The sequence below is a fragment of the Thunnus thynnus genome, chromosome 11 (genome assembly GCF_963924715.1).
Source record: "Thunnus thynnus chromosome 11, fThuThy2.1, whole genome shotgun sequence".
Lineage (NCBI taxonomy): Eukaryota > Metazoa > Chordata > Actinopteri > Scombriformes > Scombridae > Thunnus > Thunnus thynnus.
Genome location: NC_089527.1, coordinates 22,598,603 through 22,622,265, shown reverse-complemented (window position 1 = coordinate 22,622,265; position 23,663 = coordinate 22,598,603). Strand labels below are relative to the sequence as shown.

The following is a 23,663-nucleotide window of genomic DNA, read 5'->3' as shown; positions in this document are numbered from 1 at the left end:
GCCACACCCAGCTCCAACCTTGGGATAGTGTGGGCAGCTGGGAGTGCTAGTTTCGCTTTTCCCAGGACGAATCCTATGTGACACTCTCCATCACTGTTGATCACGTTGAGGTAAGCCACAGTGGCGATGACTACTGAGGCATCTGAGAAGCTATGTTGGATGAGGGCTGAGTTGTCATTGAAGACCGGGTTCTGCAGACCCTTCCCACATCTATAAAGTGTTTGGCATCCATGCCATATTCGCTTTCTCTATATTGTGCCATGCGACAAAGACTATAGATGACTACTGCAAGTGATGGGCTGTTGCCGAATACATGGACTTTCATCCTGTACTCAACAATCTCCTTGCCGGGTTTGTTGTCTTTGAACCATAGGAACTGCAGCATGTCTTGATGGTCTTTTCTGACAGTGAAGCTGTGAAACATCTGCTCGTTGTCTGCTAGCACAGCCACTGTCTCTCTTTGCAAGCGGAGCAAGACTCCAAGTGAGCTGTTGTTCAGATCCAGGCCAGTAAGTAGCGCATCTTTCAGGGAAATGTCATGATGCTGAGCACTGGAGTCAAAGACAACTCTGATCTGATTCGGCTTTTGAGGGTGATACACGCCAAAGATGGTTAAGTGCCATCATTCTTCTCCCTCTAGCAGCGGTGGAGCTAACTTGGCCTGGTCTGACTGAAGACCTTTTACATTAAGTTCATGAAGTGAGTTTTCATCTTAGCAGCAGAGAGAGGTAAGGCAACTGAGAGCCTGTTCTTGATTGTTTGGAAGCTGTCGCCAAGGGGATCAAAATGGAAGAGGCACCACCCAGCTGTTGTCACTCCTAAAAATATCCTTGTCCACGAGCCCCAGGTAAAGCCTGTCTTCAATGGAGAGACCCACTTTGTCATCATCCTTGGTTCTCTCAAAGACTGTGCCACCAAGGCTGCAGTCATTGAGGACTAGGAGCAAGCACGGTGGTCCACAAGGAAGTCGCAGCCACTGGCTTGTGGGCTGAGCCCAAGCAGAAGTCACCTATAACAACACAGCCAAGGTCTAGTTTTTTGGCAAAGGGTGCTCTGTTAGGACCATTGCGTTGCTCTCTGACTTTGTGAACCTGAAGGTTGTTGCATCCCAGAAGTAGGAGTGTCTGGGCCTCTAGATCTAGGTGTGGTATTCTGTGAGCAATAGACTTCAGGTGAGTGTGGGACTGTGCAGCCACTGGAGTTGGAATCTCTGACCAGTCACTGGCATGGGATTGCACTCGATGAGTGTGACTCTGCCATGAACCCTGTGGCTCTTCTCCCTGATGTTTCAGTGACTCCTGCACACATGTGGAGAGTGTAAGGTGAGTCTGACGCTCCCTCCTAATCAGGAAGAGGTTGAAGAATTCAGACGTAGTCAGTGACCTTTTGCTCTGGTCATCCAGAATAACAAAGATCTTAGTGGCTTTGTCCCAGCCTGCCTTGGAAAAGACCTTCACCAGGCATATCTTAGAACATGATCCAGGCTCCTCACCTTCCTTACAGACTTCTGTGCACCTGGAGGTGACTGCTGGCTAATATGTCTCTCCTTCCCCTCTATGCCATGCTCTCAGGAGCGGTCTCTCATGTTCCATGATGGAGGTCCAGGGGGAAACGCTGCAACGTGACCATCACTCTCACATTCCCTTGATTCAAAGCTGCCTTACAGTTCTTTACCAGTGAGTAGTAGAATAGCAACACTTAAAGCAGATATCATTCTCTTTAAGAAAGGCCTTGCACTCTTCAAGTGGCCTGCTTCGAAAATCTCTACACTTTCTTAGAGGATGGGTTTTTTTGGTAGATAGGGAATTGTCTGTAAATGTTACCCAGCTTGCTGCTTGAACTTTCTGACTGAAGAGCTGAATGATGCAATGCAACTTCAGTCTTGTGAGCAGAGACGTGACTTTTGACATATCCTGATCGCCTTTCCACTTGTTCAGGGGGCTGAAGACAGTAATATTACGTTTTTTCTTGGCTGTCTTTGAACTTCAAGATCGGGGAGAATGTACTTAAAAAAAACTCAGCTGGGGATAATCAGGTTGTTCAGGTCTTGAAGGGCACAGCTCATTGATCATTTTCTCCTGGGAAACAGCAGTCCAGTTTGAGTCACTGAGATGGCAGAAAGCACAGTTATTTCAGTAAATAACCCTGTGATTAAATTTAAATCTTTCCAGTCAGCTGTTTTATTTAAAGACCCCCCTAAATGCTCACAAAAGGCAACTCACTGAAAACAACTGAACAAAATTAGACCTAAGCATGGGAGGTCAGATGATCATATGCCATTATTTTAAGGGAATGTTTTATAGATCTTTGACAGCACAGAAGACAGAAGAACAGAAGAAACAGAAGAAATGTTGTGTCACATCTTGCAATTGCAAGTTGAATTCGAACAAATCACTCATTAAATTGTGCATAAAAATGCTAAATGAAATTGCGTGTCGGTGGGAGAGGGACACATTTTCATTTTATTATCAAAGAAATTCATGAGGAAGGATTACTCCATCTCTGCTTTTGTTTCTGCTTTTTGGCATGTTTTGAGCTGTGTTATGTCATTGGCTGATAAAAATCCATCAGGGATCATTTGTAGAACAATCCATCTGTCAGGGGAGGTGTGTGGTAATCGACCATCTGACAGCTGTTAACAATCAAGACTGGCATGAAAACAGTCGACACAGAGCTTGTATCTCATGATGTGTGGCTCTGTCACATCATCAAAAGTAAAACCTTGAGGGAACTGACACCTAAAACCAAATGCCACAATTGCAGGGGACGATGCAGAGGGAAAATACAATTGTGATTAAATAGAACAGACATCGTCCACCAATATATATATAGTATATCCATGTGTGGTGTAATGAAACACATGAATTTCTAGGTAGAAGATGTTGTTGCTAATATAAAAGTAAACCAGTCAAGAAAGAGATTTTTTTTGTAGAAAAGTCAAAGCTGCCAGCATGGCTCTTAGTCTTGTTAGAAAAGACTTTGAGTTAAACACATGTATGCATAAATGCAAATATATTTCACAAGTCCACTGCTGTTAATTGATCGCAGTGTAACTCTTTATGTGCTTAACTCAATTTATCCCTAATTTACACTTTTAATTTTGCTTCTACATGTTAACTGAAAAGTTAAAATAATGGAATTCAAACACACACATACACACACGCACGCATAAAAGTCAATATCTCCATAAACTTTAATCATTGTCTGTCCCGGTGAATCAGTTGTTCTAGTTTTCATAAGATATTGCTGTGTTTATACTGGATGGGCCCTATTTAAATAAGCACAAGTGGTAGGTCTTGGTTGCAGAGACTGTGTGAGTGTCTCCAATGCCTGCTTTTTTGGTTCATGTATGTGCAGCAGTGTAAAGTGCAAAAGGGCTGGGTGATGTGGAATATAGATGAGAGGGTTTGGTGATTGATAAATATGCTCTCAATTAGTCACATCGCTAGTCTCCTAGCTCTGAAACAACGGTACTAATCACAGTAATGCATGACAACAATAGCTCAACAAATGGAAGTACACTTCTTCAGAAAATCCTATTATTGGCTGGTGTAGAGTGTCGCAATGTGAACACACAGCAACACAAATCTGCAGCCAGAAGCAGATGGTGTTAGTGTTTTTGTTTTGTCTTTTACAGTTAATTAGTGCAATGATAAAAAGAACAATATAAAAATATAATGGTACAGAGACTCAGCAGAGCCACTTATGTAGTGCTCATTTGGTGCTTTGTGAGATTAATATGTCAGTCATTTGGAACAACTTTACTTCACCAAAGTATGCCAGAATGTTTACATTTTATAATGGAGGGTAAACGTACGGTGAAAATGAAAACATGAAATCAGAGTAGAGTAGATGTGAGTAATCAGAGGGCATATATGAAAACAATTTGTGAAGAAAAACGGAAATTGTCGGCATTATCTATAAGAATGGTACTAAGCATCTGAGTGTGGCTTTAGTTTTGAATGTTGGAGAAAAAGCTCATGTCATCATGTTAATTTATCTAACTGCCTCAGGTTCAATGCCTGCAGCAGGCTATTTTTAATTGCTGCACTATGAGACTGTGCTTACCTTGCAGTTCTCACTGCAAAAATGCAATCAAAAGATGCTCGCTGTTAAGGAAAGTGGCGCTCTTGGGTAAAGCTACTTTGGAACTGTCACTTGCTTTAAATCGCCTTACATAATTGCGTTGAATCATTTTCTTGAATATGGAAATAGAGAGTAAAAGTTATTTATGCCCATTCTAAGTTATCAGAATGTTGGATTTTATAGGAAATAAAGTTATCAGCGTACTACACATTGCTCTCATAGTTTCTTCAATAGAGTTCAGGTTAGGATGACATTCTCTGCACAGAGCTTTATTTACTTAAACTGGCCACAAAATATAGATGTCCCTGCTGGGCCTCTGAACCACTGAGTGAGTGGACATATGATTGAGGTGAGCAGAAGTTTGAGTGGAGTGGATTTTGAAGTGTTCTTATAAATGGACAAATACTAAGATGGGAACATGTGAAGTCTGTCATTTCACACTTAAGGACAGTGAGTTTTTATGGCTATTGCCTAAAATTATGGTGCTCCATTAGAGACTAAGATCAAATAATATTATAGAATAATTAAAGGAGTAGTATACATTACATTAATATCAAGATAATGACATGATAATATCTTGTAATACTCCCACGTTCCCTTTTCATTTTTACCTTGAGATGTTCCTGCGCTATTACATCAATCATAATATTACCATATGTTCCTTTTAAAGCAAAGATATTAGCTAGCTTAACTACATACCATATTATTACTCCATTATTACCCTGTCATTTCTAAGATATTAAGATAAGATATTATCCAATTTAATGGCCAGCTTTTGGTTTCCAAGCCCACATATAAATTTATCTTGGTCTTGGTCTCAAAAATTGATGCCTTAACAATTCAACCTGATTAGAAAATTACAAGCGTTACCTGTGGTTTGATTGCACAGTCATGTGTGGGAAGCCAGTGACTCCTACTAGTTGTTGAAGTGTCTATACTCTGAGGGCTGAGACTGCGGGAGATTTTGTGGCCCCCCCAACACACTATCCCTGGTGGTGAAACTCATCAGCTGAATAGCAGCAGCTGGCCAACACAAGCACAAGGACTGCAGTGAAACAGAAAGTGAGCAATCCAAACAGCAGAAAACAGGTACAAAATTAATTCAGAAAAGTAAATACATAAATTTTCAAAAAGCTAAAAAAGGAACAGTCACAGGCTTCAAGTGTGTTTTTACTTCTGAATTAATACACCATAACAATTGTATATGATTTCTCAACTTGTGCAGTTTAATGTGTAATGTTTTTGTTAAGCAGCTTTTGGCCTTGTTCAGTACAAAACTGAGCAGTATGGGGAAAATAAAACATGTCTCCTTATTCATTTTAATGCAACCATAGATGAGACCACTGCACTGATATGAGTGCCAGGGAGGGCTCCCAGCAAAGAAAACGCAGAATTGTCCAGTAACAAGAGGACAATGAGAAGAAGCTGGAACAGAAACTCCTGCAGAACAGCATGAAGGAAGTGTGAAGCTGCATGAGAAGTATCACTGGCTACAAGAAGACTGGTAGCCAGGTGACAGAGGGAGACTGGAACAGAACCAATGAGTTCAAACTATTTTTCAACAGATTTGATTCGGAGGCTCCTGTTTCACCCCTACCCCAGCTCAGTTTGTCCCCCTCAACTCCCCTAGCCTGCCCTCACCCCTACTGCTCAAAACATGTTCCAGTCAGCTGTGCGGTGTATTCCAGCATATCATCAATCTGAGCCTGAGTCTGAAGAGGGTCCCTTTGCTGTGGAAGACATCTTGCCTAACTCCCATACCCAAGAAGGCACACCCCAGTGTCTCCAATGACTATAGACTTGTGGTGCTGGCCTCTCACGTAATGAAGTCCCTGCAGAGTGGAGGATGCCATCAACTTCCTGCTTCACCACACATATATGCACCTGGACGGGGCAAGTAGCACAGTGAGAGTCATGTTCTTTGACTTCTCCAGTGTGTTCAATACCATCCAGTCTGCCCTACTGGGAAGAAAACTAACAGCAATGCAGGTGGACACTCCCCTGGTATCCTGGACCCTTGACTACAGTCACTGTTTTGTCACAGAACAGCATGTCTGACACTGTGGTGAGGGTTCCACAGGGGATGTTCATGTCTCCCTTTCTGTTCACCCTCTAAACTGTAGGGTTGTTGTGAAGTCCTACGTTTGATGGTGCGGCTTGAACCACATGCAGCTTAACGCCAGAAAGACAAAGGAGTTGTGGTGGTCTTTAGTAGGGGGAAATCACCTCCCCACACCTATTTCCATCCACAGGGTGAATGTAGAGATGGTTCAGGACTGTAAGTACCTGGGAGTCTACCTAGACAACAAGCTGGGCTGGGCCAAGAGCATTGATGCGGTGTACAAGAAGGGCCAGAGTTGTCTCTACTTCCTGCGGAGGTTCCAGTCATTCATTGTCTGCAGTACTATGCTGAGGATGTTCTACCAATCTGTGGTGACCAGTGCAATTTTCTGTACTGTTGTGTGCCGGGGCAGCTGGGTCAGAGCAGTGGACATCAACAGAATTAACAAGCTCATCAGGAAGGCAGGCTCTGTCCTGACCCTCACCCACTTCATCATGCACTGGTCATGCACAAGAGCACCTTTAGTAACAGATTGATACCACCTCGGTGCGGCACGGAACACCTCAGGAAACCTTTCCTGCCAGTGGCCATCAATCTTTCTAATTCATCTACCTCCAGCTGATAGACTGATGGTTGTGACCTTGGTTTCTTGGTGACTGCATTACCATTCCCATTCTGTGGGATTATTCTCTGTTCTGGGACTAATCATTGAACACTTTACTTTCACCATGGAACTTTCTGATATATAGTTTTTATATTTATTAAATTTTAGTTTAGTCGATTTATTTACTTATGGACCTGACCACTACACAGATTGCACATTTGCTATTGGTACTGATATAGTAGCTGATTGTACTCTCCCTCTTTTGATACTGATGTATATTTTTTCTCTATTTCTTTTCTCCATGTTATTGATATTGTAGTTGATTGTTCTCTACCTCGTTTGATACTGATGTATATATATTTTTTTTTTTTCTTTCTCTATCTCATACTATTCTACTTTGCAACTGTTGCACACTTATTTCCCTCAAGTTCAACAAAGTACTATCCTATCTTATCTCAAAAATGTTAAACCACAATGTGATGTAAAGGAACAGTGCACTGTGTTGGCCAATCAAATACGTGCACATTCCGGGAAGATTACTTCGCAATGTGAATAGCATAATTCTGTTGTATCATGATCATCCTGATGGTGGATAAAACTATTTTCCAAAATTGTAAAATTCTGTCTCTTGGTATTATGAACTGTGGTGCTTCTGCTTCTGATAAGCCTTGAAACTCATAATGTATGACTCAAACTGGTCTTTGTTTTTCCATCTTCTCACCACTGCAGCAACAACACCAACACAGCCCCTTGAGTTTTTAACACAGGGCTTCTTCCAGGCTGAACACCCACTTATCCATCAAAGGTGTTATGGTTCTGTCCCAGTCTGGCTCTATGTCCCTCCACCAGATGCCCTCAGGGTTCTCTGTCTGTCTAAGACTGGACTGAGTGGGATGAAGGACAGATAAGAGAGGTTGTAGATTATATTTAAGGACCACCTGAGAAATTGTTGCTTTCTACATTGATTCTCATCGGAACTAAGTGCAAAAATGAACTGAACCTCAGAGCAACAGTTGTCTTTCAGTCCAATTTATGTTAGATGTAGTTGTTACATGTAGCCTTAATATGCAGACCACTACACTTGACAGATTGTGTGTCAACAGCAATTTATGTTTCTAGTCTTTGTGGTAAAGGTTCCTAGGTTGGCAATATAATGCTGATGTTTATTTGCTATGTTTGCTCAGTGTGACTTGTGTACTTTAAGTTATATTTATGTGATTTTGAGACATTTTGATTTATGACAGTTTATATGTTAAGAGGATTGTGCATGATTATATTGTAGACTCTGTTTACACATGTGTGCAATCAGTCACGCTTCCAGTCAATCTTTGTTCTAGTTACCATTCTGTCAGTTTTCAGCATTTGCCTAATCCCTGTTTCCCTGTGCCTGAAAACATCAGCCTGACTCCAGCCCCGGTCTTCAGTCCTCCTGCCTCATCTGACTCCCTCCTCTGTTCAGCTCAGCTCCCCACTTTCCACTCTGCATGGCTCCCCTCATCATTCCCCTGCCCTGCTTGGCCCCAACTCCATGCCCAAAGCCTTCCAGCTTTCAGCCCAGCAATAAACTGCCTACCAACTTAATCACTGCCTCCTGTGGTTGTGTGCTGCACTTGGGTTCACTAGCCTAGCCTTAACAAAAGGTGCTCTCAGAAGACATTTTTTAGTGTGCACTGTATTTCACTTGGTTTCAACACATGAACAAGACCTTGATGATTGAGTCAAGTTCAACGGCCAAGTATGTTACACTATGTTACTGTACAGTATGTTACTGTACAAGGAATTCCATTCTGGTTGTCAGTAGCTTTCAGAATAAATTAAAAGACAGGCATAAAATCTGGGAGAAAATATGCGGTGAAACTGAAGTTCAACGGGTCCTTTTCACCTTTTCACAGGTAGGCCTATAACTAATAACATTACTAATTGCCACATTGTGCTTCAGTCATTTCTAGAACAAACCCACCATTAATGCTTTCAGTTCCACCTATGCTTTTCCTGTCATGACAAGTCAAACTGGCTGGATAAAGAAACGAGAGAGCTCTGATGTAAGCTTGCTATCAAGATTCAGCGGTGTATTTTTTCAGCTCCAAAGAGAAGTGTGACAGCAGGAACTCCTGAAATATAACATAAGTGGTCCAAATAAATACAAAGGGTGGCTACAGCTATGTAAAACTATTGCTCAATAAGTGTGTGCTGTCAACCACTTACTGTAAGTGGTAGATATTGCATTTGAACCGAAATGCATTATAATGTGGATGACTATTTGTGCAGCCATGTACAAACACAACATTGAGCCAATTTCACAATAACTGCAGTCTAGATTGAGACTTCCCAGTAGGAATGTGATGGTCCTTTCCACAGCAGCTCTGGGATGTAAAAGCAGAATTCACATCTATAAAATAATTTACCCTGCTGTTAGAAAGTTTGAGATGTAACATAAAAGTAAATTAATATAAATAAACGTACAGTTAAAGAAACACACACACATACATATACACCCCTCCCTTGTGGCCCCTGCCTCGTGACGTAGGAGTCGCATTTAAAAGACTCTGGATAGCCGAGAAGAGCGCACTTTCACATAACACTGCGAGTGTTGCAGGAGTTCTCACTGTGAGCACGGATTATAATTATTTTAAACGTGGTGACATGGAGATGACAGACTTCACAAACATAAAATAACAACGGTTTCTATAGCTAAGAAAAGGTTGTGTCTCGCTTTAACTGGGATGAAAACTGTTATAATAATATTAAGAGAGAGAGAAGCTGGCGCGCTCACTGAAGTGAACCAGAAAAGGGGATAGGCGATGCGTTTAGGTAACAGGTGGGACTCCATAGTTAGTATATACTGTAGCCTTTTTTTATCCCGTGTACTAGTAGCCTATATGCCATTTTCTAGGATCTAGGTGCCAGCTACCTGCTCTCAACATCATTGGAGGAATGTGCGTTTGGAAACAACATGAGGCGAACAGGTCGCATGTCACCAAGGAAAAAGCATGGACACAGAAAACTTAAGTAAGCAATGTGACCAGTCCTAATTATCAATAAGGCTCCAGAGTAAAGACAAGCTCTGATGAATGGACCGCAGGATGTTTTCTGGTGAGGCTGGTCTGAATTACAGCTTCAACCTGAGCGATGACCGGGGGCTGGAGGACACGGCGGCGGGAAGGGCGAAACTCTCCCCCACGGGCTTCGTAGTGCTGTCCGTGGTGCTGGGCTTCATCATGACTTTCGGTTTCCTGAACAACTTCGTTGTCCTGCTTCTCTTTTGCAAATTCAAAAAGCTGCGAACACCGGTCAACATGCTGCTGCTGAACATCAGTGTCAGCGACATGCTGGTGTGTTTGTTCGGCACAACGCTCAGTTTCGCCTCCAGTATTCGTGGAGAGTGGCTGCTGGGTCGCAGCGGCTGCAGCTGGTACGGCTTCATCAACTCTTGCTTTGGTAAGCTCAGTTACATTTCCAAACACTGTGCAGATACCTGAGGAAAAAAACAACAAAAAACACTTTTTCGACTCATATGTTTGAGGAAAGTAATTGCAAGTATCCCTGTGTTAGAGGGTACATAGCCTACTTCTTTACAAATACTTAACACGTTTTTCTTATAAATAATCAAGAACCTGCATCAATAGAGGGTACTTTTGATGTGTGATTGCCAGAAATAAGGCAGCTATTTATAGATAGACATAGAGATAGAGATAAATCATGGTCTTTTTATCACAATATAGTGATATAGTAGGCTATATTTTCTGGAAACTCAACTGAAGATTTATTTATAGATAAAATAACAGAGTGGCATCTTTGCTATTTCGAAACATTTCCCGCAATACATAACAACTAGAGATATTAAAGGGATATCTACCTCATTATAAACAATGGCAAAAAATGTCAAAATTACTGACAGTTGACACATTTCCATCATTTCACTGCATATAATCTTAATAAATCACTAGGTTGCTATATCCGGTGTTGCAGTACAACAGGCACTGTGGGGACTGATAGGGATTGATGCGTTAATGTTTCTCAAAGTGGATCATGGCCGTGTCTCTGCGCACCATCTGTTTAATTACTTAACTGAGGTAATTGAAGATGAACAAGAATAATGTTATTTCTGATAGTTGCTTCTTTGCTGGAGGTACAAAGGACGCCTAGTGAAGGAGCTGTAATGCTTACGACCTGGTACATTTAAAGTGGCAGCTGAATTGTCATGAACATACAAATGTTTTCATGGATTAAGAAAATCTAAATTTAAGTGCATAAGAACGAGAGCCTTTGGGGATGAGTGATGACTTTTAGAATGATTTCAAAGAACAAGATTAATAAGCCAAATGCATTTTATCCAGCCAGCACCATTGTTCACTTTCCTTTGACCTTTTTCAGCCAACTGCAAAATCCTCCACAGAACATGAAACATCAGATTTGTACAGTATATGCGTCACACTATTTATGACCTCTCACAGGCCTCTTTAAAAAGGAAACAACATGAGAGGTTTTGCTTTAATGCAATAGCTGATTGTTCTGGGCAAACATCCTCTTCACCTTATGTGAATAAACCCCTTATTGCAAGGATGAGTGCCAGTATCCATGTTTTCATATTTTACTGAAACACCTGAATTAATTTAACTGTTTGTCACACAGAGAAAAAAATCACCATCTTTATGCAGTCAATCTGGGCTTTTCAGTGGTGTCACATGTTGTTCAATACAACCATTAGAAGGTGGTGTGAAAATCGAAGAAATTGAATGCATTGATCCTAATTATGCCTTAATCACATAACCTTTGACCTGTGAAGTAACTCATTGACTCATTGATTCTTGTAGTTTCCAGTTGTTATCTTAGATGGCATATGGTCTCATGTCTTATATTTAGGAGGTGAAAATGTTATTGTACAGATATTTAGGCTGCCTCAGGACACACAAACACAACTGCGCACCAGACAGAAATGTTCCCTCTAACATCTGACTGGCTGATGAGGGGGCACATAAAACTGAGATACTGCTCAGCCAATCTTTCTACTGCCCTCTGATCAAGTGGAGCATGTGATGACCATGTGTGTTATTTGTGGAAACTGTCGTAGTATCATACTGTCTAGTGTCACTACTAATGATTATTTTCAGTATCGATTAATCTGTCAATTATTTTCTTGATTAATTGATTAGTTGTTAGGTCCATAAAATGTCAGAAAATGGTGAAAAATGTCAATCACTATTTCCCAGAGCCCAAGATGACATCTTCAAATGTCTTGTTTTGTCCACAACAGTCCACAACCCAAATATCTTCAGTTTACTATCATAGAAGACTAAAGAAATCGAAAATATTCACGTTTGAGAAGCTGGAATAAGAGAATTTGGGCAAGTTTTTCCTTAAAAAATTACTCAAACCGCTTATAGTGCTCATGTCTCTCCAGGTCAAATTGATCACTATAAGCGGATGATTATGATAACCACATTTTTTTCTTTTCCTTTATTTCTCATGCAGATTTCCATCTAACTGACATTTGTATAATTCTTACATGATATAAAGTAATGAAACAGACAGCTTTGCTATTTACTGAATTTTATTGACTGTTTCAAAATCAAGCGGCAACCTCTGGGGCTGAAATGAAGCCAATGTGGAAATGCCAAAAACTGCAGTTCCGTAAATGGCCACTTGAGGCTGGCTCCAAAAGCAAGTCAATCCCCATAGACCAACTTTACAGCAGAAATAAACATGTTTACAGCCTGATACAATGGATTATAACTCACCCATTTAGATTTTATTAAGCCGTAAAGTTATGCATAATTAAGGATGTGGCCTCTTTGAGTGACAGGTTGCTAGCCGCCAGGTGGCTTGTTTCAGCAACCAGGCTTCATTTGATCCGCCACCTCTTTGCCCATTTTGGATTAGCCAGGTGTTAGGCAGAGTCAGGCACTGCCAAGATGGCAACGGCTGGAGCGGCCCACTTTGAGCTTCAAAACCACTCTTCAGAAACCAATAGGTGACGTCAAGGTAACTACGTCCATATTTTTTACAGTCTATGTTCAAAATACAGGACAGCTGTTTCAAACGCTAGTTGATTTGCTGCTGCATCTCATTGGCTTGTTTTTGGCAGTTTATCATAAGCTTCAAGAAGACTACATTTTTCACTGAGAGACATTCTCTTTCCTGTCATGCACATTGAAAGTGCACGCAGCACCAGTCTCAGGTAACTAGCCGGAAGCAGACGGGTTACTGCAAGGCAATAATGGTGCCACAGACGCTAAGTACATATCATACGTGTATCATGGGAATAAAGTAAAAAGAAACTAGAATAACTGTAGTTTTAAATCTTTTTTCATATGTTGTCATGTATGAAAAGACCCAAAATGAACACTGGAAGCGGACTACTTGATTACTATAAACAAATTATTTCAACAGCATTTGTATAGGAATGATTCTGTCCTGAGCTTTTTGATCCATATAAGCAGTTGATCACTGTAACTGTGATCACTATAGGCAGTTTCCACTGCAGTTGGAGATTAATTTAATAGTTTGCAACTAGTCGATTAACTGACTAATCGTTGCAGCTCTAATACTGTCAAACAGTTTCACTAGAAAAGGAGAGCAGACTAATCTAGTCATGCTGGACAAAGTTAATTAAGACACTTTTTTATCGTTTCAGTTTTTCTACTCATGCTGCCTCATGTCTACAGGTTCATCTTGTGGTGGGATGTGTGCAAACTAGGGATGTGCAGAGAGCCCAGTATTTGTATTTGTATCTGTATTTGTTGAGGCAGCAAAATTATTTATATTTGTGTTTGAATAAAAGTAGAAATAGGTGTAAAAATCCAGTTTTTGTATTTATTACGCTTTTAATTTTAGGATATTAAAGTGTTAAAATAAGTGTTTATAAATAAATTACCTTACGAAGGAGGTCCACACACCAGAACTCAAGTCTCCCAGATCATAGAAGACTGCATTGACTCCTGAGATAAACCAAGTGCATTGCCAATGAGCAGACACACTGTGTAATGTAAGCACTTTGTGTCAGTAGCTCAGCTTTATCTCTGGGGAACACCACCAACTCTGGGAGTGATGTCCAAATAAGGAAATGTGCGTCATGTAGCAGGTGGATGTGACCTAGTTGAGACCTGCTGATACATGTAACAGCAGAGCAGGGGAGAGAGTCTGAGATAGCGATGTAACTGACCTGCGCACTGGTATCTAACATGTTTTTTTTTTCTTCCCGAAAACAAATAATCTTTAAAATATTTGTACGAAATAAATGTTTGTAAAAAAAACAAAACACTATTTGTGCTTTGCCAAATAACGTATTTGTATTCAGGCACACCCCTATTGCAAACGTTCATTTGTTTTCATGTGTGTGTCTGTCAGTGCTAGCGTTACAGTGTGCTTCATTTTGCTAATGTTACCTCAGTGTCTTTGGTGTGTTGGGCTAGCATTTCATAATGTATCATGTGTTTTTGTTCACAAACCATGTAATGTTATTTCCCCCAACCCAACAGCTAAAACTGGCTCCCGTTCTGATGGTTTTAAGCTGGAGAATCCTTCGGAGCTCCTGTGCATTGGCCCAAGTACAAGCACTCCTCAAACCCCCTCCCACCAACAGCAAGATGCTATTGACGCTGATTCAGGCAAACTAACACTTTAAACACAAACAAAGCATTGCAGCCCTTCCTGAAACTGTACCCAATAATTCAATGTTACAATTTGACTACATTGTTTGACTCACTATGACGATTTGTAGCTTACTTCAATGTCGATGGTTATGTATTTTACCCTCATGTCGTCATTTAACTGTACAAACAGACAAACACATACACTAGATACTTCACTCAACTCATATGCTGGCAGTTACTGCAAAAACTGTTAATTTCATCCGACATACTGAGGCGGATACTCAAGGGCAATACACACTACACTACACATTTCAGGTCCTGTTGTTTTCTTGAATGCTTCAGCATATTTTGTATTCGTCTCTTGTCTGTCTCTAGTCATCCATTATACATACACACTGGTTGTAGGAATGTTAATAGATAAACTGCACCATGCCAATGCTTGTTCATTTATTTTTCCTTCTTATCTTTTTCTCCCTTTTTTATTATCATTTTTAATGTTTACTTCTGTCGTCACAGTTTCACCACCCTCCGCTCATCTCCATGCATGTTTTATCGCGTTTCCTTCTGTTTTTCACCCACTGTGTAACGTTATGCTTCACCAATTTAAAAAAAACAAACATATTAATAGCGAGGAATGGACATTTTATGAGTAAAATTAGGATTTAATAATTCAAACATTCAGCTGCTATTTAATTTGACTTTGTTCCCCTCTCAACTCCTGTATTGTGCTATAGGCACTCAGCACTCACTATTAGCCTATATAGAAGACTTGACTGAGCATGGTACTCAATATTGGAGACGCCAGGGGAGGTCACGTAACCTGCAGAGAAGATGGCTGCTTGATGCTTTCACTCCCTTTCCACCTCCTTCTGCTAAACAAACTATAAACAAACTACTTTTATTTCACCCTTCTGATCCTGCATACATTCTCTAGCAACTCAGTGTCCTCAATGTCACACACCAGATCCACCAAATGACCAGCCATCCACCAAAACAGCAACAATGAGACTCTCAACAAGCCCAAAGCTGGAAGCAGCGAGCTAGCAGCCATGATAGCTGCTGCTATGGAAGAACAATGCCTTTTCATTTAATGGAAATAAAAGACTGACCTGGTTAATTGTACCGAGGACATGCAAAAACTCTGTGCTGGTGAAAGCTGAAAAACACAATACTAAGCCAAGCTAACCTGCAAACATTGAAGCTAAGCTAGAAGACCGTAGTCAGCGAGACAACCTACGTATTCTTGGGATATTCAAGGAAGCCAAGGGTACTAATGCTATCCAGTACATTTCCTTCAATATCCCTCAACAGCTTTCCCATTCCCAAATCTCTGCATCAACTTCTCTATCTCATATTATCTCTGACCTAAAGTAATGGGTGCATTCAGAGTGGTTAACCCTTCAGCTAGACAATACAGCTTCTTCTCCAATAGACATAGATCCTACTCATGTATTGACTACCTTTTCGTTTTCCAACCATTTCTGAAATATATGTTGTAACAATGTTTCCTTGCCCATTGTCTGACCATTCAGTCATATCGGTCAAACTTACCTTACTAAACACACCTGCTAAAGCATTGCATTAGCATTTCTATACCACTCTCTTGAAAAATACTGATTATTGTAAATATTTCAGGTGTGAACTTGATAAATTGCTTTTAATTTGAAGCAGTAAAGCAGGAAATGTTGGGTTTGCATCAGTGGTAACTTAACATGACTGATATGGCTGCCCCTGAGCAGGCTACTGAAAAGCTGGCCAATCAGAACATAGTGGACACATCAAGAGGGGGGCCTTAAAGAGAGAGGAGCTAAGACTGCCTGTTAAAAGACAGAGACTGAACTGAGGGGCTGCATAAAGGGCCAGTATGAGATAAATTAGTTTTTTGAACTGTGAATCATGGAAAGCTACTCAAGTGGGGTACAAAAATAAAAATAAAGAGCTGGAAATGAGCATAATAGGTCCCCTTTAACTTCTCTCAGGATGTAGCCTCGCCTCATGCAGTCCTCTCATTGGATGCAAAACAGGCTTTTGATTGTCTGGAATGGGACGAGATGGTTGGTACTAGATAGATTTGGCTTGGGTCCAAAGTTCGCTTCATTAGCCTAATTGGGGGGGGGGCGGGGGGGGGGGAGTAACTATGTACTCTTGGCCTTGTGGACTCATTTATGCATAGGTACTGGGAGTGCCATGGGGTGGCCTCATTCTGGAAAGTAATATTTTCTACCTCATCAGATTTACTAAGTACCCTGTTGTCCTAGGTTGCTGATTTTACGATACCTCATCAATGGATCTGTCGGCCTCCAAATCTCATATTTTACTTACAAGTCTTATAGCCACAACAAAAAAAATGCTAGCTCTAAGACTGAATCCTTACCCTTACACAATGACTGATGTGTTTTCTGAGCATACTACACAAGGAACAATCTACAGTATTATACATGGGGCTAGAGAAAACAGCAGATCTTAAACAGCTGCTGGCTTGAATATGTACAAGTATGGAATTATAATGTATGTAAGTGCACTTTGCTGTATTGTTGTAAATATATGAATCTATGTACTATGTAATGTAGAACTATCATGGGATGGGATGGGAGGGGAGGGAACTGGTCGCTGGGATGGCCTTTTTCATTCCTAGTGGGGGTAGTAATACTCTGATACTTCGTGTTTGTTATTGCAATGATATTATGACTGCAGGATCTGACACCAAACTCTGTGCTGTCAGAGATATATGCTGCTGCACATACACTCGAGTATACATATCTGGAATAACAAAGCTAACTGAATTCAGCAGGTATAATTGCCTTGAAGGACAGGGAAACTGTCAATAAGAACATAAAGAGCCCTCACTCAACCTTTATGTCAATATAAAAACGTAATATTGAATATACCTTCTTTTACATCTTTATGTCTTCTGCTTATTTTTCTACTGTCGTGAACACTGTGTATCACATTGACATTCACTGTGAGAATTAAATTAGTGTTTGCATCTGCATATAAGTAACAGTATTTGCACTTTGTTGGTGTACAATGATTTTCTATTTCCCATCCTTTACATACAAATAAATGATACAGGTAAATAATTTTTTAATGAAATTTTAATTAAAACACAAAGCTTCAACTGTGAAAGTGAGAAAACCTCTGCCTGTAGGTGTATCTTAGTTGTATTATACTAGACATGGACTACATATGGACTCTATTTGTCCATGTGAACTACTAAATGTCCTTTTATTTGCTCAAGGCCAAACTTCCTTACAGTTAGTAATACAAATATAAACACGTACACACTTTTGCAAGGAATTTTGCATCGTATTTCACAGTGGTCGTACTTTACTTGGATGAAGTACATAAGGTATATTATGTGTTCATAAATACCTACCATCCAGCACAGTTGCATCATCCAGTGCATTTTATTCACAACAGCAGTGGCCTTGTTAAAAGCACCATAGTCAGTTTTCATATGCCCAATCATGCATGGCTACACTTTCATGTGGATAAGGATGGCTGAGTGCTTTGATTAAACTGCAAACAACCATATTAATGCCTGACTTGGGTTTTTCATTTCCTCTAAATAAATCTCCCTGCCACCCTGTTGTCTTTCCTTTAGATGAGATAGCAGAGACCATCCTGGTGGCCTTGTGGTTAAGATGCGTATTATATAACTGCAGTGTTCCTGGTTCGACTCTGACCATGAACCTTTATTGCATGTCATATCCCTCTCTATCAGCTTGTTTCCTGTCATCCTCTATGCAGTGAATGGTGCAATAAGAGCAAAAATGCCCCCCAAAATTTGTCTTGAAAAATTTCAATTATTGAAATGGCTATCACTGTTTATTGTAACACTCTGCTACATGTAAGCTGTCTTGCTTTTTCATCTGTGGCATGAAGGGAAAATTGTTTTGATGACAGATTTTTCAGCAATTACAATAGTGTAACTTGTGTAGCTAACAAAAATCACAATAATAATAATGCATAAGATGCGATACAAAGTGCTTTACATAAAAACATGCTAAACACAAAAACATCGTACGTCAATGTCAACTCCTTTACTACCAATGTGACTGCTTTCATGCAGCTTGGAAATGTTACTAGGTCCTAAGCAGGCAGGCTTTATGGAAAATCACCTGGGATCCTTTTAAAATATTGCACAGATTGGCCAAGCTTTTACAGATTACAGTGTACATTGTGGGAGAAATGCATAACACAGTTGGTCCAGACATGAACTTCTACTCTTAGAACTACTATTATTACAAAGTGTGCATAATGATGAACATATATGAGGGAGTAGGGCTGTCATGTATTTTTAAGCAGTTAAAACCTGAAAGTTGCAGATGGTTTAGTGAAAAATAATTTCAGTAAAATTGAGATGAGAACGACAAATAGATGCCATAGAAATATAGAATAAAAACTGATCGTCTGTTGGGTTCACTTTTCCAGCCATTCAACAAAAGCTAATTATGACACATGAGAGTAGAATGAAGAGTTGATTAGTCGAAATATACATATATATTATTTTTTATTTTTGTATATCACACAGACAGATGGTATCATGGTGAACAACTGACTGGAGCAACATGTTTGGAATAGTAGTGAGCCATTCTGTCCTGTCATGGAGAGATTAAACATCATAGGTTATTGTAATAGTGTAAGAATATTACCTTGTTGTATTTTCATTTTAATTTGGTAGATTTATCACAAGCATCGTGGCTCTTAAAGCCATGAGAAATGCTTGCAGTCGTGCAATGTGTCAAACAATTTTCTCTTTCAATTAAATGGTTATGGACAGGATAAACATTTTCAGTCTTGATAGTTTACAAATTTTGACATGTGGTTAATGACATCCAGATTAAATCCATATTAATTCCAGTCAGACAAACTAATTCCATTATTAATTCTGCCTGTCAATGGTGATGATTATCAACATTGTATAATAGTATTAGCTTATTTCCAGCTGGTGAATGATGTGTTGACGTAGTTTTTGGCACAACTAGCTTGTAACACATCAAGATAATAAAAATGTTGTCATGCTGCTAGGAAATGTGAAGACCTATAATCATTATTTATAATGAAACAACAGATTTTAATTCCTTCAGTCTGGTAATGATAATCCTGAGAGAGAAACATAGGTGAAGTGGTTTCTCTTATTTGTTTTCCTCCAATAAATTAAAAGGTCCCCCTGTCCATCACACTGCATTTTCTATGTTGCACTATTAAGCCCTGTTTTGTTTTGTTAAGAATATGTGTAGCCTTCTATCAACCCAGAACAACCAGGATCCTCTCTGAAAATGTCCAGTTAGAAAGAACTCATGTTATGCTCTCGTGCAGTATGCACAAAATATGTTAAAAGACAGGATCACAATTTTTCAAGTCTATCCTAAAACAACACTCAGGTGCCCAAATGAATATTGACACGTTTTTCTTGCTCTAATCATTCCTCCTGTTCATACTGACTATTAAGTTCTTCTGTGCAAAAGTGTATTTAAAAGTTGATTTGAAACTAATATGAGGCTTCAGTCATCCAAATTAGTCAAATCAAGTCAATATCTTGCAAGTTTTTTTTTTGTTTTTTTTGTGTGCAAAATTTCCTCTTTCTGTTAAGATCCTTCCACTGCAGTGGACAGGAAAACACTGCTTATTGAAATACAAAGAGGCCCATTTTTTTCAGCACTGTAGTGTGACAAAAATAAAGAGAGAATGCTGTGACACGAAGTTAGATGCTAAAAAAACCTCTTTATAAAGTAAAGTGGTCTGTGATGTGACATGTGACATTCACAGAGATGATAGAGGAGAGAATATTATAGCCCACAGTAGGTGATGTTACTGTCAGCTGCAAGAGAAGATGAAGATGAAGAAAGATCCTGAAGCAGCTGTCACAGTGAGAGATGTTTCCTAACAACTACTGATATGTAGGCTATAATTGATCTGCCAAAATATCTTAGTAAAAATCATAAAGTCTGAAAAAACCTCTCATTAAACTCGCAGCCATAATGATGATAATAGGGGGAACAGAATATAAATTTTGCATTAATTTTATTTTAGTTATGTATTTCATTTTACTTGATTTCGATATCATATTTCAACTCCAAATTCATTCAGATATATATATAATATAATTCTAAGTCAAACAAGTGTTTCTTCCCCTGTGAAAATAGGCAGAGTCTGTTCATGACTCATACGTCAGGTCTGGACCAATTGTGTTTGTGCCTAAGAGAAAATTCTAAGCACAGAAAAATTGTTGAATGCCTCAAATTTCCTTAAATCACTCATATGTGCTTCTTAAGGAGGAATCTGTTCATATGAGTGGTTCTAGCATGAGGCCCAGTGTGATTTGGCTCTATACTCTAACATGTCTGAAATGAAACAAGAATTATGTGGTTACAGTGCTTTTTTATGAGCATTTTATGATCTGCTGCCCCTTTGCTTAAGGTATCCTGTTTAGGCAACTGAAATGAAATTGTTGCCATAGAAATATAGATAAGGAGGCATTAAGAATATGGCACGATTACAAGATCAGGCCTTAAGGAAGTTTGATGTACACTCCTAGTCCCAGGAGGGCTCAAGGCTGTCACTTTATGAAATTGAAAGTGCTTGGGGGCTCTGTCACTTTGACTTTTTGGGCTCTTTATGAAGACTTAAAAATATTCTCTAGAGGTGTATAAATACAGAGGTGTATTTGTCGTATAGTGACATGATGGTAACTTCTAAATATGGTAATTTCATTCATTCATTTTATTCATTGCTATTTCCTTATAAACAAGAACCAAACACTCAAATTGATTAAACTACATTTTGAATATGATCCTCACTTTACTGTCCACAGAAATGTCTCTGTAATGTGATTTCAGTGTTGTTCCATTCCTCATACAGCACTTGAAGCCCTAAATCTTGTTTAACTCACACAGAGGTGATGTAAAGTGTAGTCTGTTAAGGTTCAGTAAATACTGCTTAGAGTGGACATTGGAACTGAGTATACAGGCTTGACACACACTCCTGCAAAGTCCTTTGGGGGTTGCTTGGGGCTGTAGGAGTGAAAAGTGGTCTGTGGATGAGTGTTTGAACCCTTTCTATACACTTTCTTTAAGCCTGCAATTAAGATGACGGGAAGAATAAGAGTAATGCCTTGTTTGTGTCATATTGGAGTTGTCATAATTATGAGTTTCCGACTTGTAAATTGAATTCACATCAACATCCAAGTTGTAATTACAACTGGGAAACAAGTAGTTTTCTGAAAGCTCCAATTTTTTCTGACTTGGCATTTAGTAATACAGAAGTGCCTGAAAACCAAACAAATTAGTTCAATGTCATTAAATTCAAATTTAATGGGTATGGTGTTATATTGTCAGTTTTGCATATGACATGAATGTGGCATTAATAAGAGCAAGTTTGTTCATTCTTGAACAAAGTGGTGAATTGTCATGCCACTAACATCATAATTAAGGTGTAAGATGTGCATTTACTGTTGCTTGGAGTCCAGACACAATCGCCAGTCTTCAGCATCCAAATCAAGTGCTCTGTACAACCACCATTACAGCCATCCAACACATGCTTCACACTGCTACTGTTTGCTGTACTATAAAAATGTCCCACTACTTCCTCCTTTGGTGCTGAATATGAACATACTGTTTCAACATACAACAGTTGTTTTTTTCTGGAGTAGAAAGTCTGTGCACAACAGTAGGGGCAAGAATGGGATGTCAGATATGATTTGTCAAGTAAAAGTTCATCACAGCGGGTCACTCTCCACAAGATCAGCATAGTTCATGTGTGATTTTGCACACACCTTTGCCCTTTTTTCCTTTAAAATACATCATAGATACATAAACCATCTTATTAGTGATTCTCAGGTGGAGAAACTACAAAGAGAGATCTTTTTTTCTGGGTTGATCTCATTACACTTTGCACTATGAATTTTATCTTCTGTATAGTGACATTTATTCCGTATGCTGAGGCTTCTATAAGAGGAGGCTGTGTCAGCTAACACGCTGCCTTTCCAGCAGACTTTGATCTCACTTAATTACTTCTGGAACATTTGATATAAAAATGTTAAATGTGTGATTTTTTTTTTTTTTTTACATCAAATTCCCTGTCTTTTCTCTCCCTGTAAAATGGTTTCAAATGTTTGATGACTCATCTTGCACTCAGGGGTGTTTACAAAAGTTTATCCAATCAAATGTGACTTTGGGTGACTAGCTAGCCACACTGGTCATATAAAACTGCACTTCACCGTTTGTGGGTTGTAGTAGCTAACAATATGAAAAAAGATAGGAAGAGTGTGTGTTTGGTTATCAGCAGGCAAAAACTTTGTTTTCATTTCCAAAACAATGTGGTTTAGGTCTAATTCATTCACCTCTCCCTTGTCCTGCTCCTGATCTAACAACAAGTGAGGGAGGTGTGTGTGGTGCCAACAGTCAGCTCAGTTTCTCTCTGCATCTCTGTATCAAGCTAAACTCGAAGTCCCTCCTACATTTTAGCAATCCAATCAAATGCGAAGGATTTGATTTAACTGTACACCCTCTCGTAACTGTACACCGCCCAAGTATTCTGTTTTATTGAGGAAATATGTCACAGTACAGGCGCTAAAGACGCTCTAACTTCCGTTTCATGGGGCCTTTGACCTAACAAAACATAATTAATGACGCGTGTAGAATGTAAGTACATTACCCTTCAGAAATCTGGCGTGAGATGTACAGGACCTCATTTTTATCACAATATATTTCTAAAGTTCTGTGCTTCAAGACCTCTGTCTACCTGGTTTGAGTGTGGTTTCTCTTCTGTTCTGAGATCCAGGATTTTATGCCCTCTAACCCCCCATTCCTTAAATGCCAGATGGTAATATGGAGCATTTTGAACCATAGGTTACTGCAATATGACCACTTTCTATTTCCAATGTAAAGGACATTGTCTTTTTTTTTTTTTTTGCAGATTTGTCATAGCAAAGGTTGGTAACATCATGATGCAGTGAAATAGGAAACATGAAAAGGGTCAAGAGCTCCAGAGAAAGGAAGATGGAGCAGATGGGTTTCAGGGTCGGAGTTGAATATGTCAGGCAGTGGCATGGCCAGGTCTATATGAGATCAGATTTACTATATCTGCTTGTCACGGCATTGGTAAAATAATTTGTTTTACTGCAGGTCTACTGCATTTAATTTCCACTGAGCCTGGTGGCTTATGGCAGAGAGAAGAGACTGTCTTCCCCACAAACAGTGGACTTTGCCCCAGGAGACCACTGTTCGCTTCCCGTTTCCCACCGTGAGATGGGACAGTTTTCAAAACTTAATTGCAATCATCTCCTAACCTTAACCCTGTGGTTTTTATTGTAGTC

The 23,663-nt window shown here is 39.6% G+C and overlaps 1 protein-coding gene across 1 annotated transcript in view; it reads left to right on the top strand.

Annotated features, from left to right (window-relative positions):
- The first annotated feature begins 9,255 nt into the window (after positions 1–9,255).
- The window catches only part of tmtops2b (teleost multiple tissue opsin 2b), a 30,245-nt gene continuing 15,837 nt past the window's right edge, over positions 9,256–23,663 (top strand). The window contains exon 1 of the mRNA XM_067603881.1: positions 9,256–10,190. Within this exon, the coding sequence (XP_067459982.1) occupies positions 9,824–10,190 (367 nt within the window). The 5' untranslated portion in view covers positions 9,256–9,823. The remainder of the gene's footprint in view (positions 10,191–23,663) is intronic.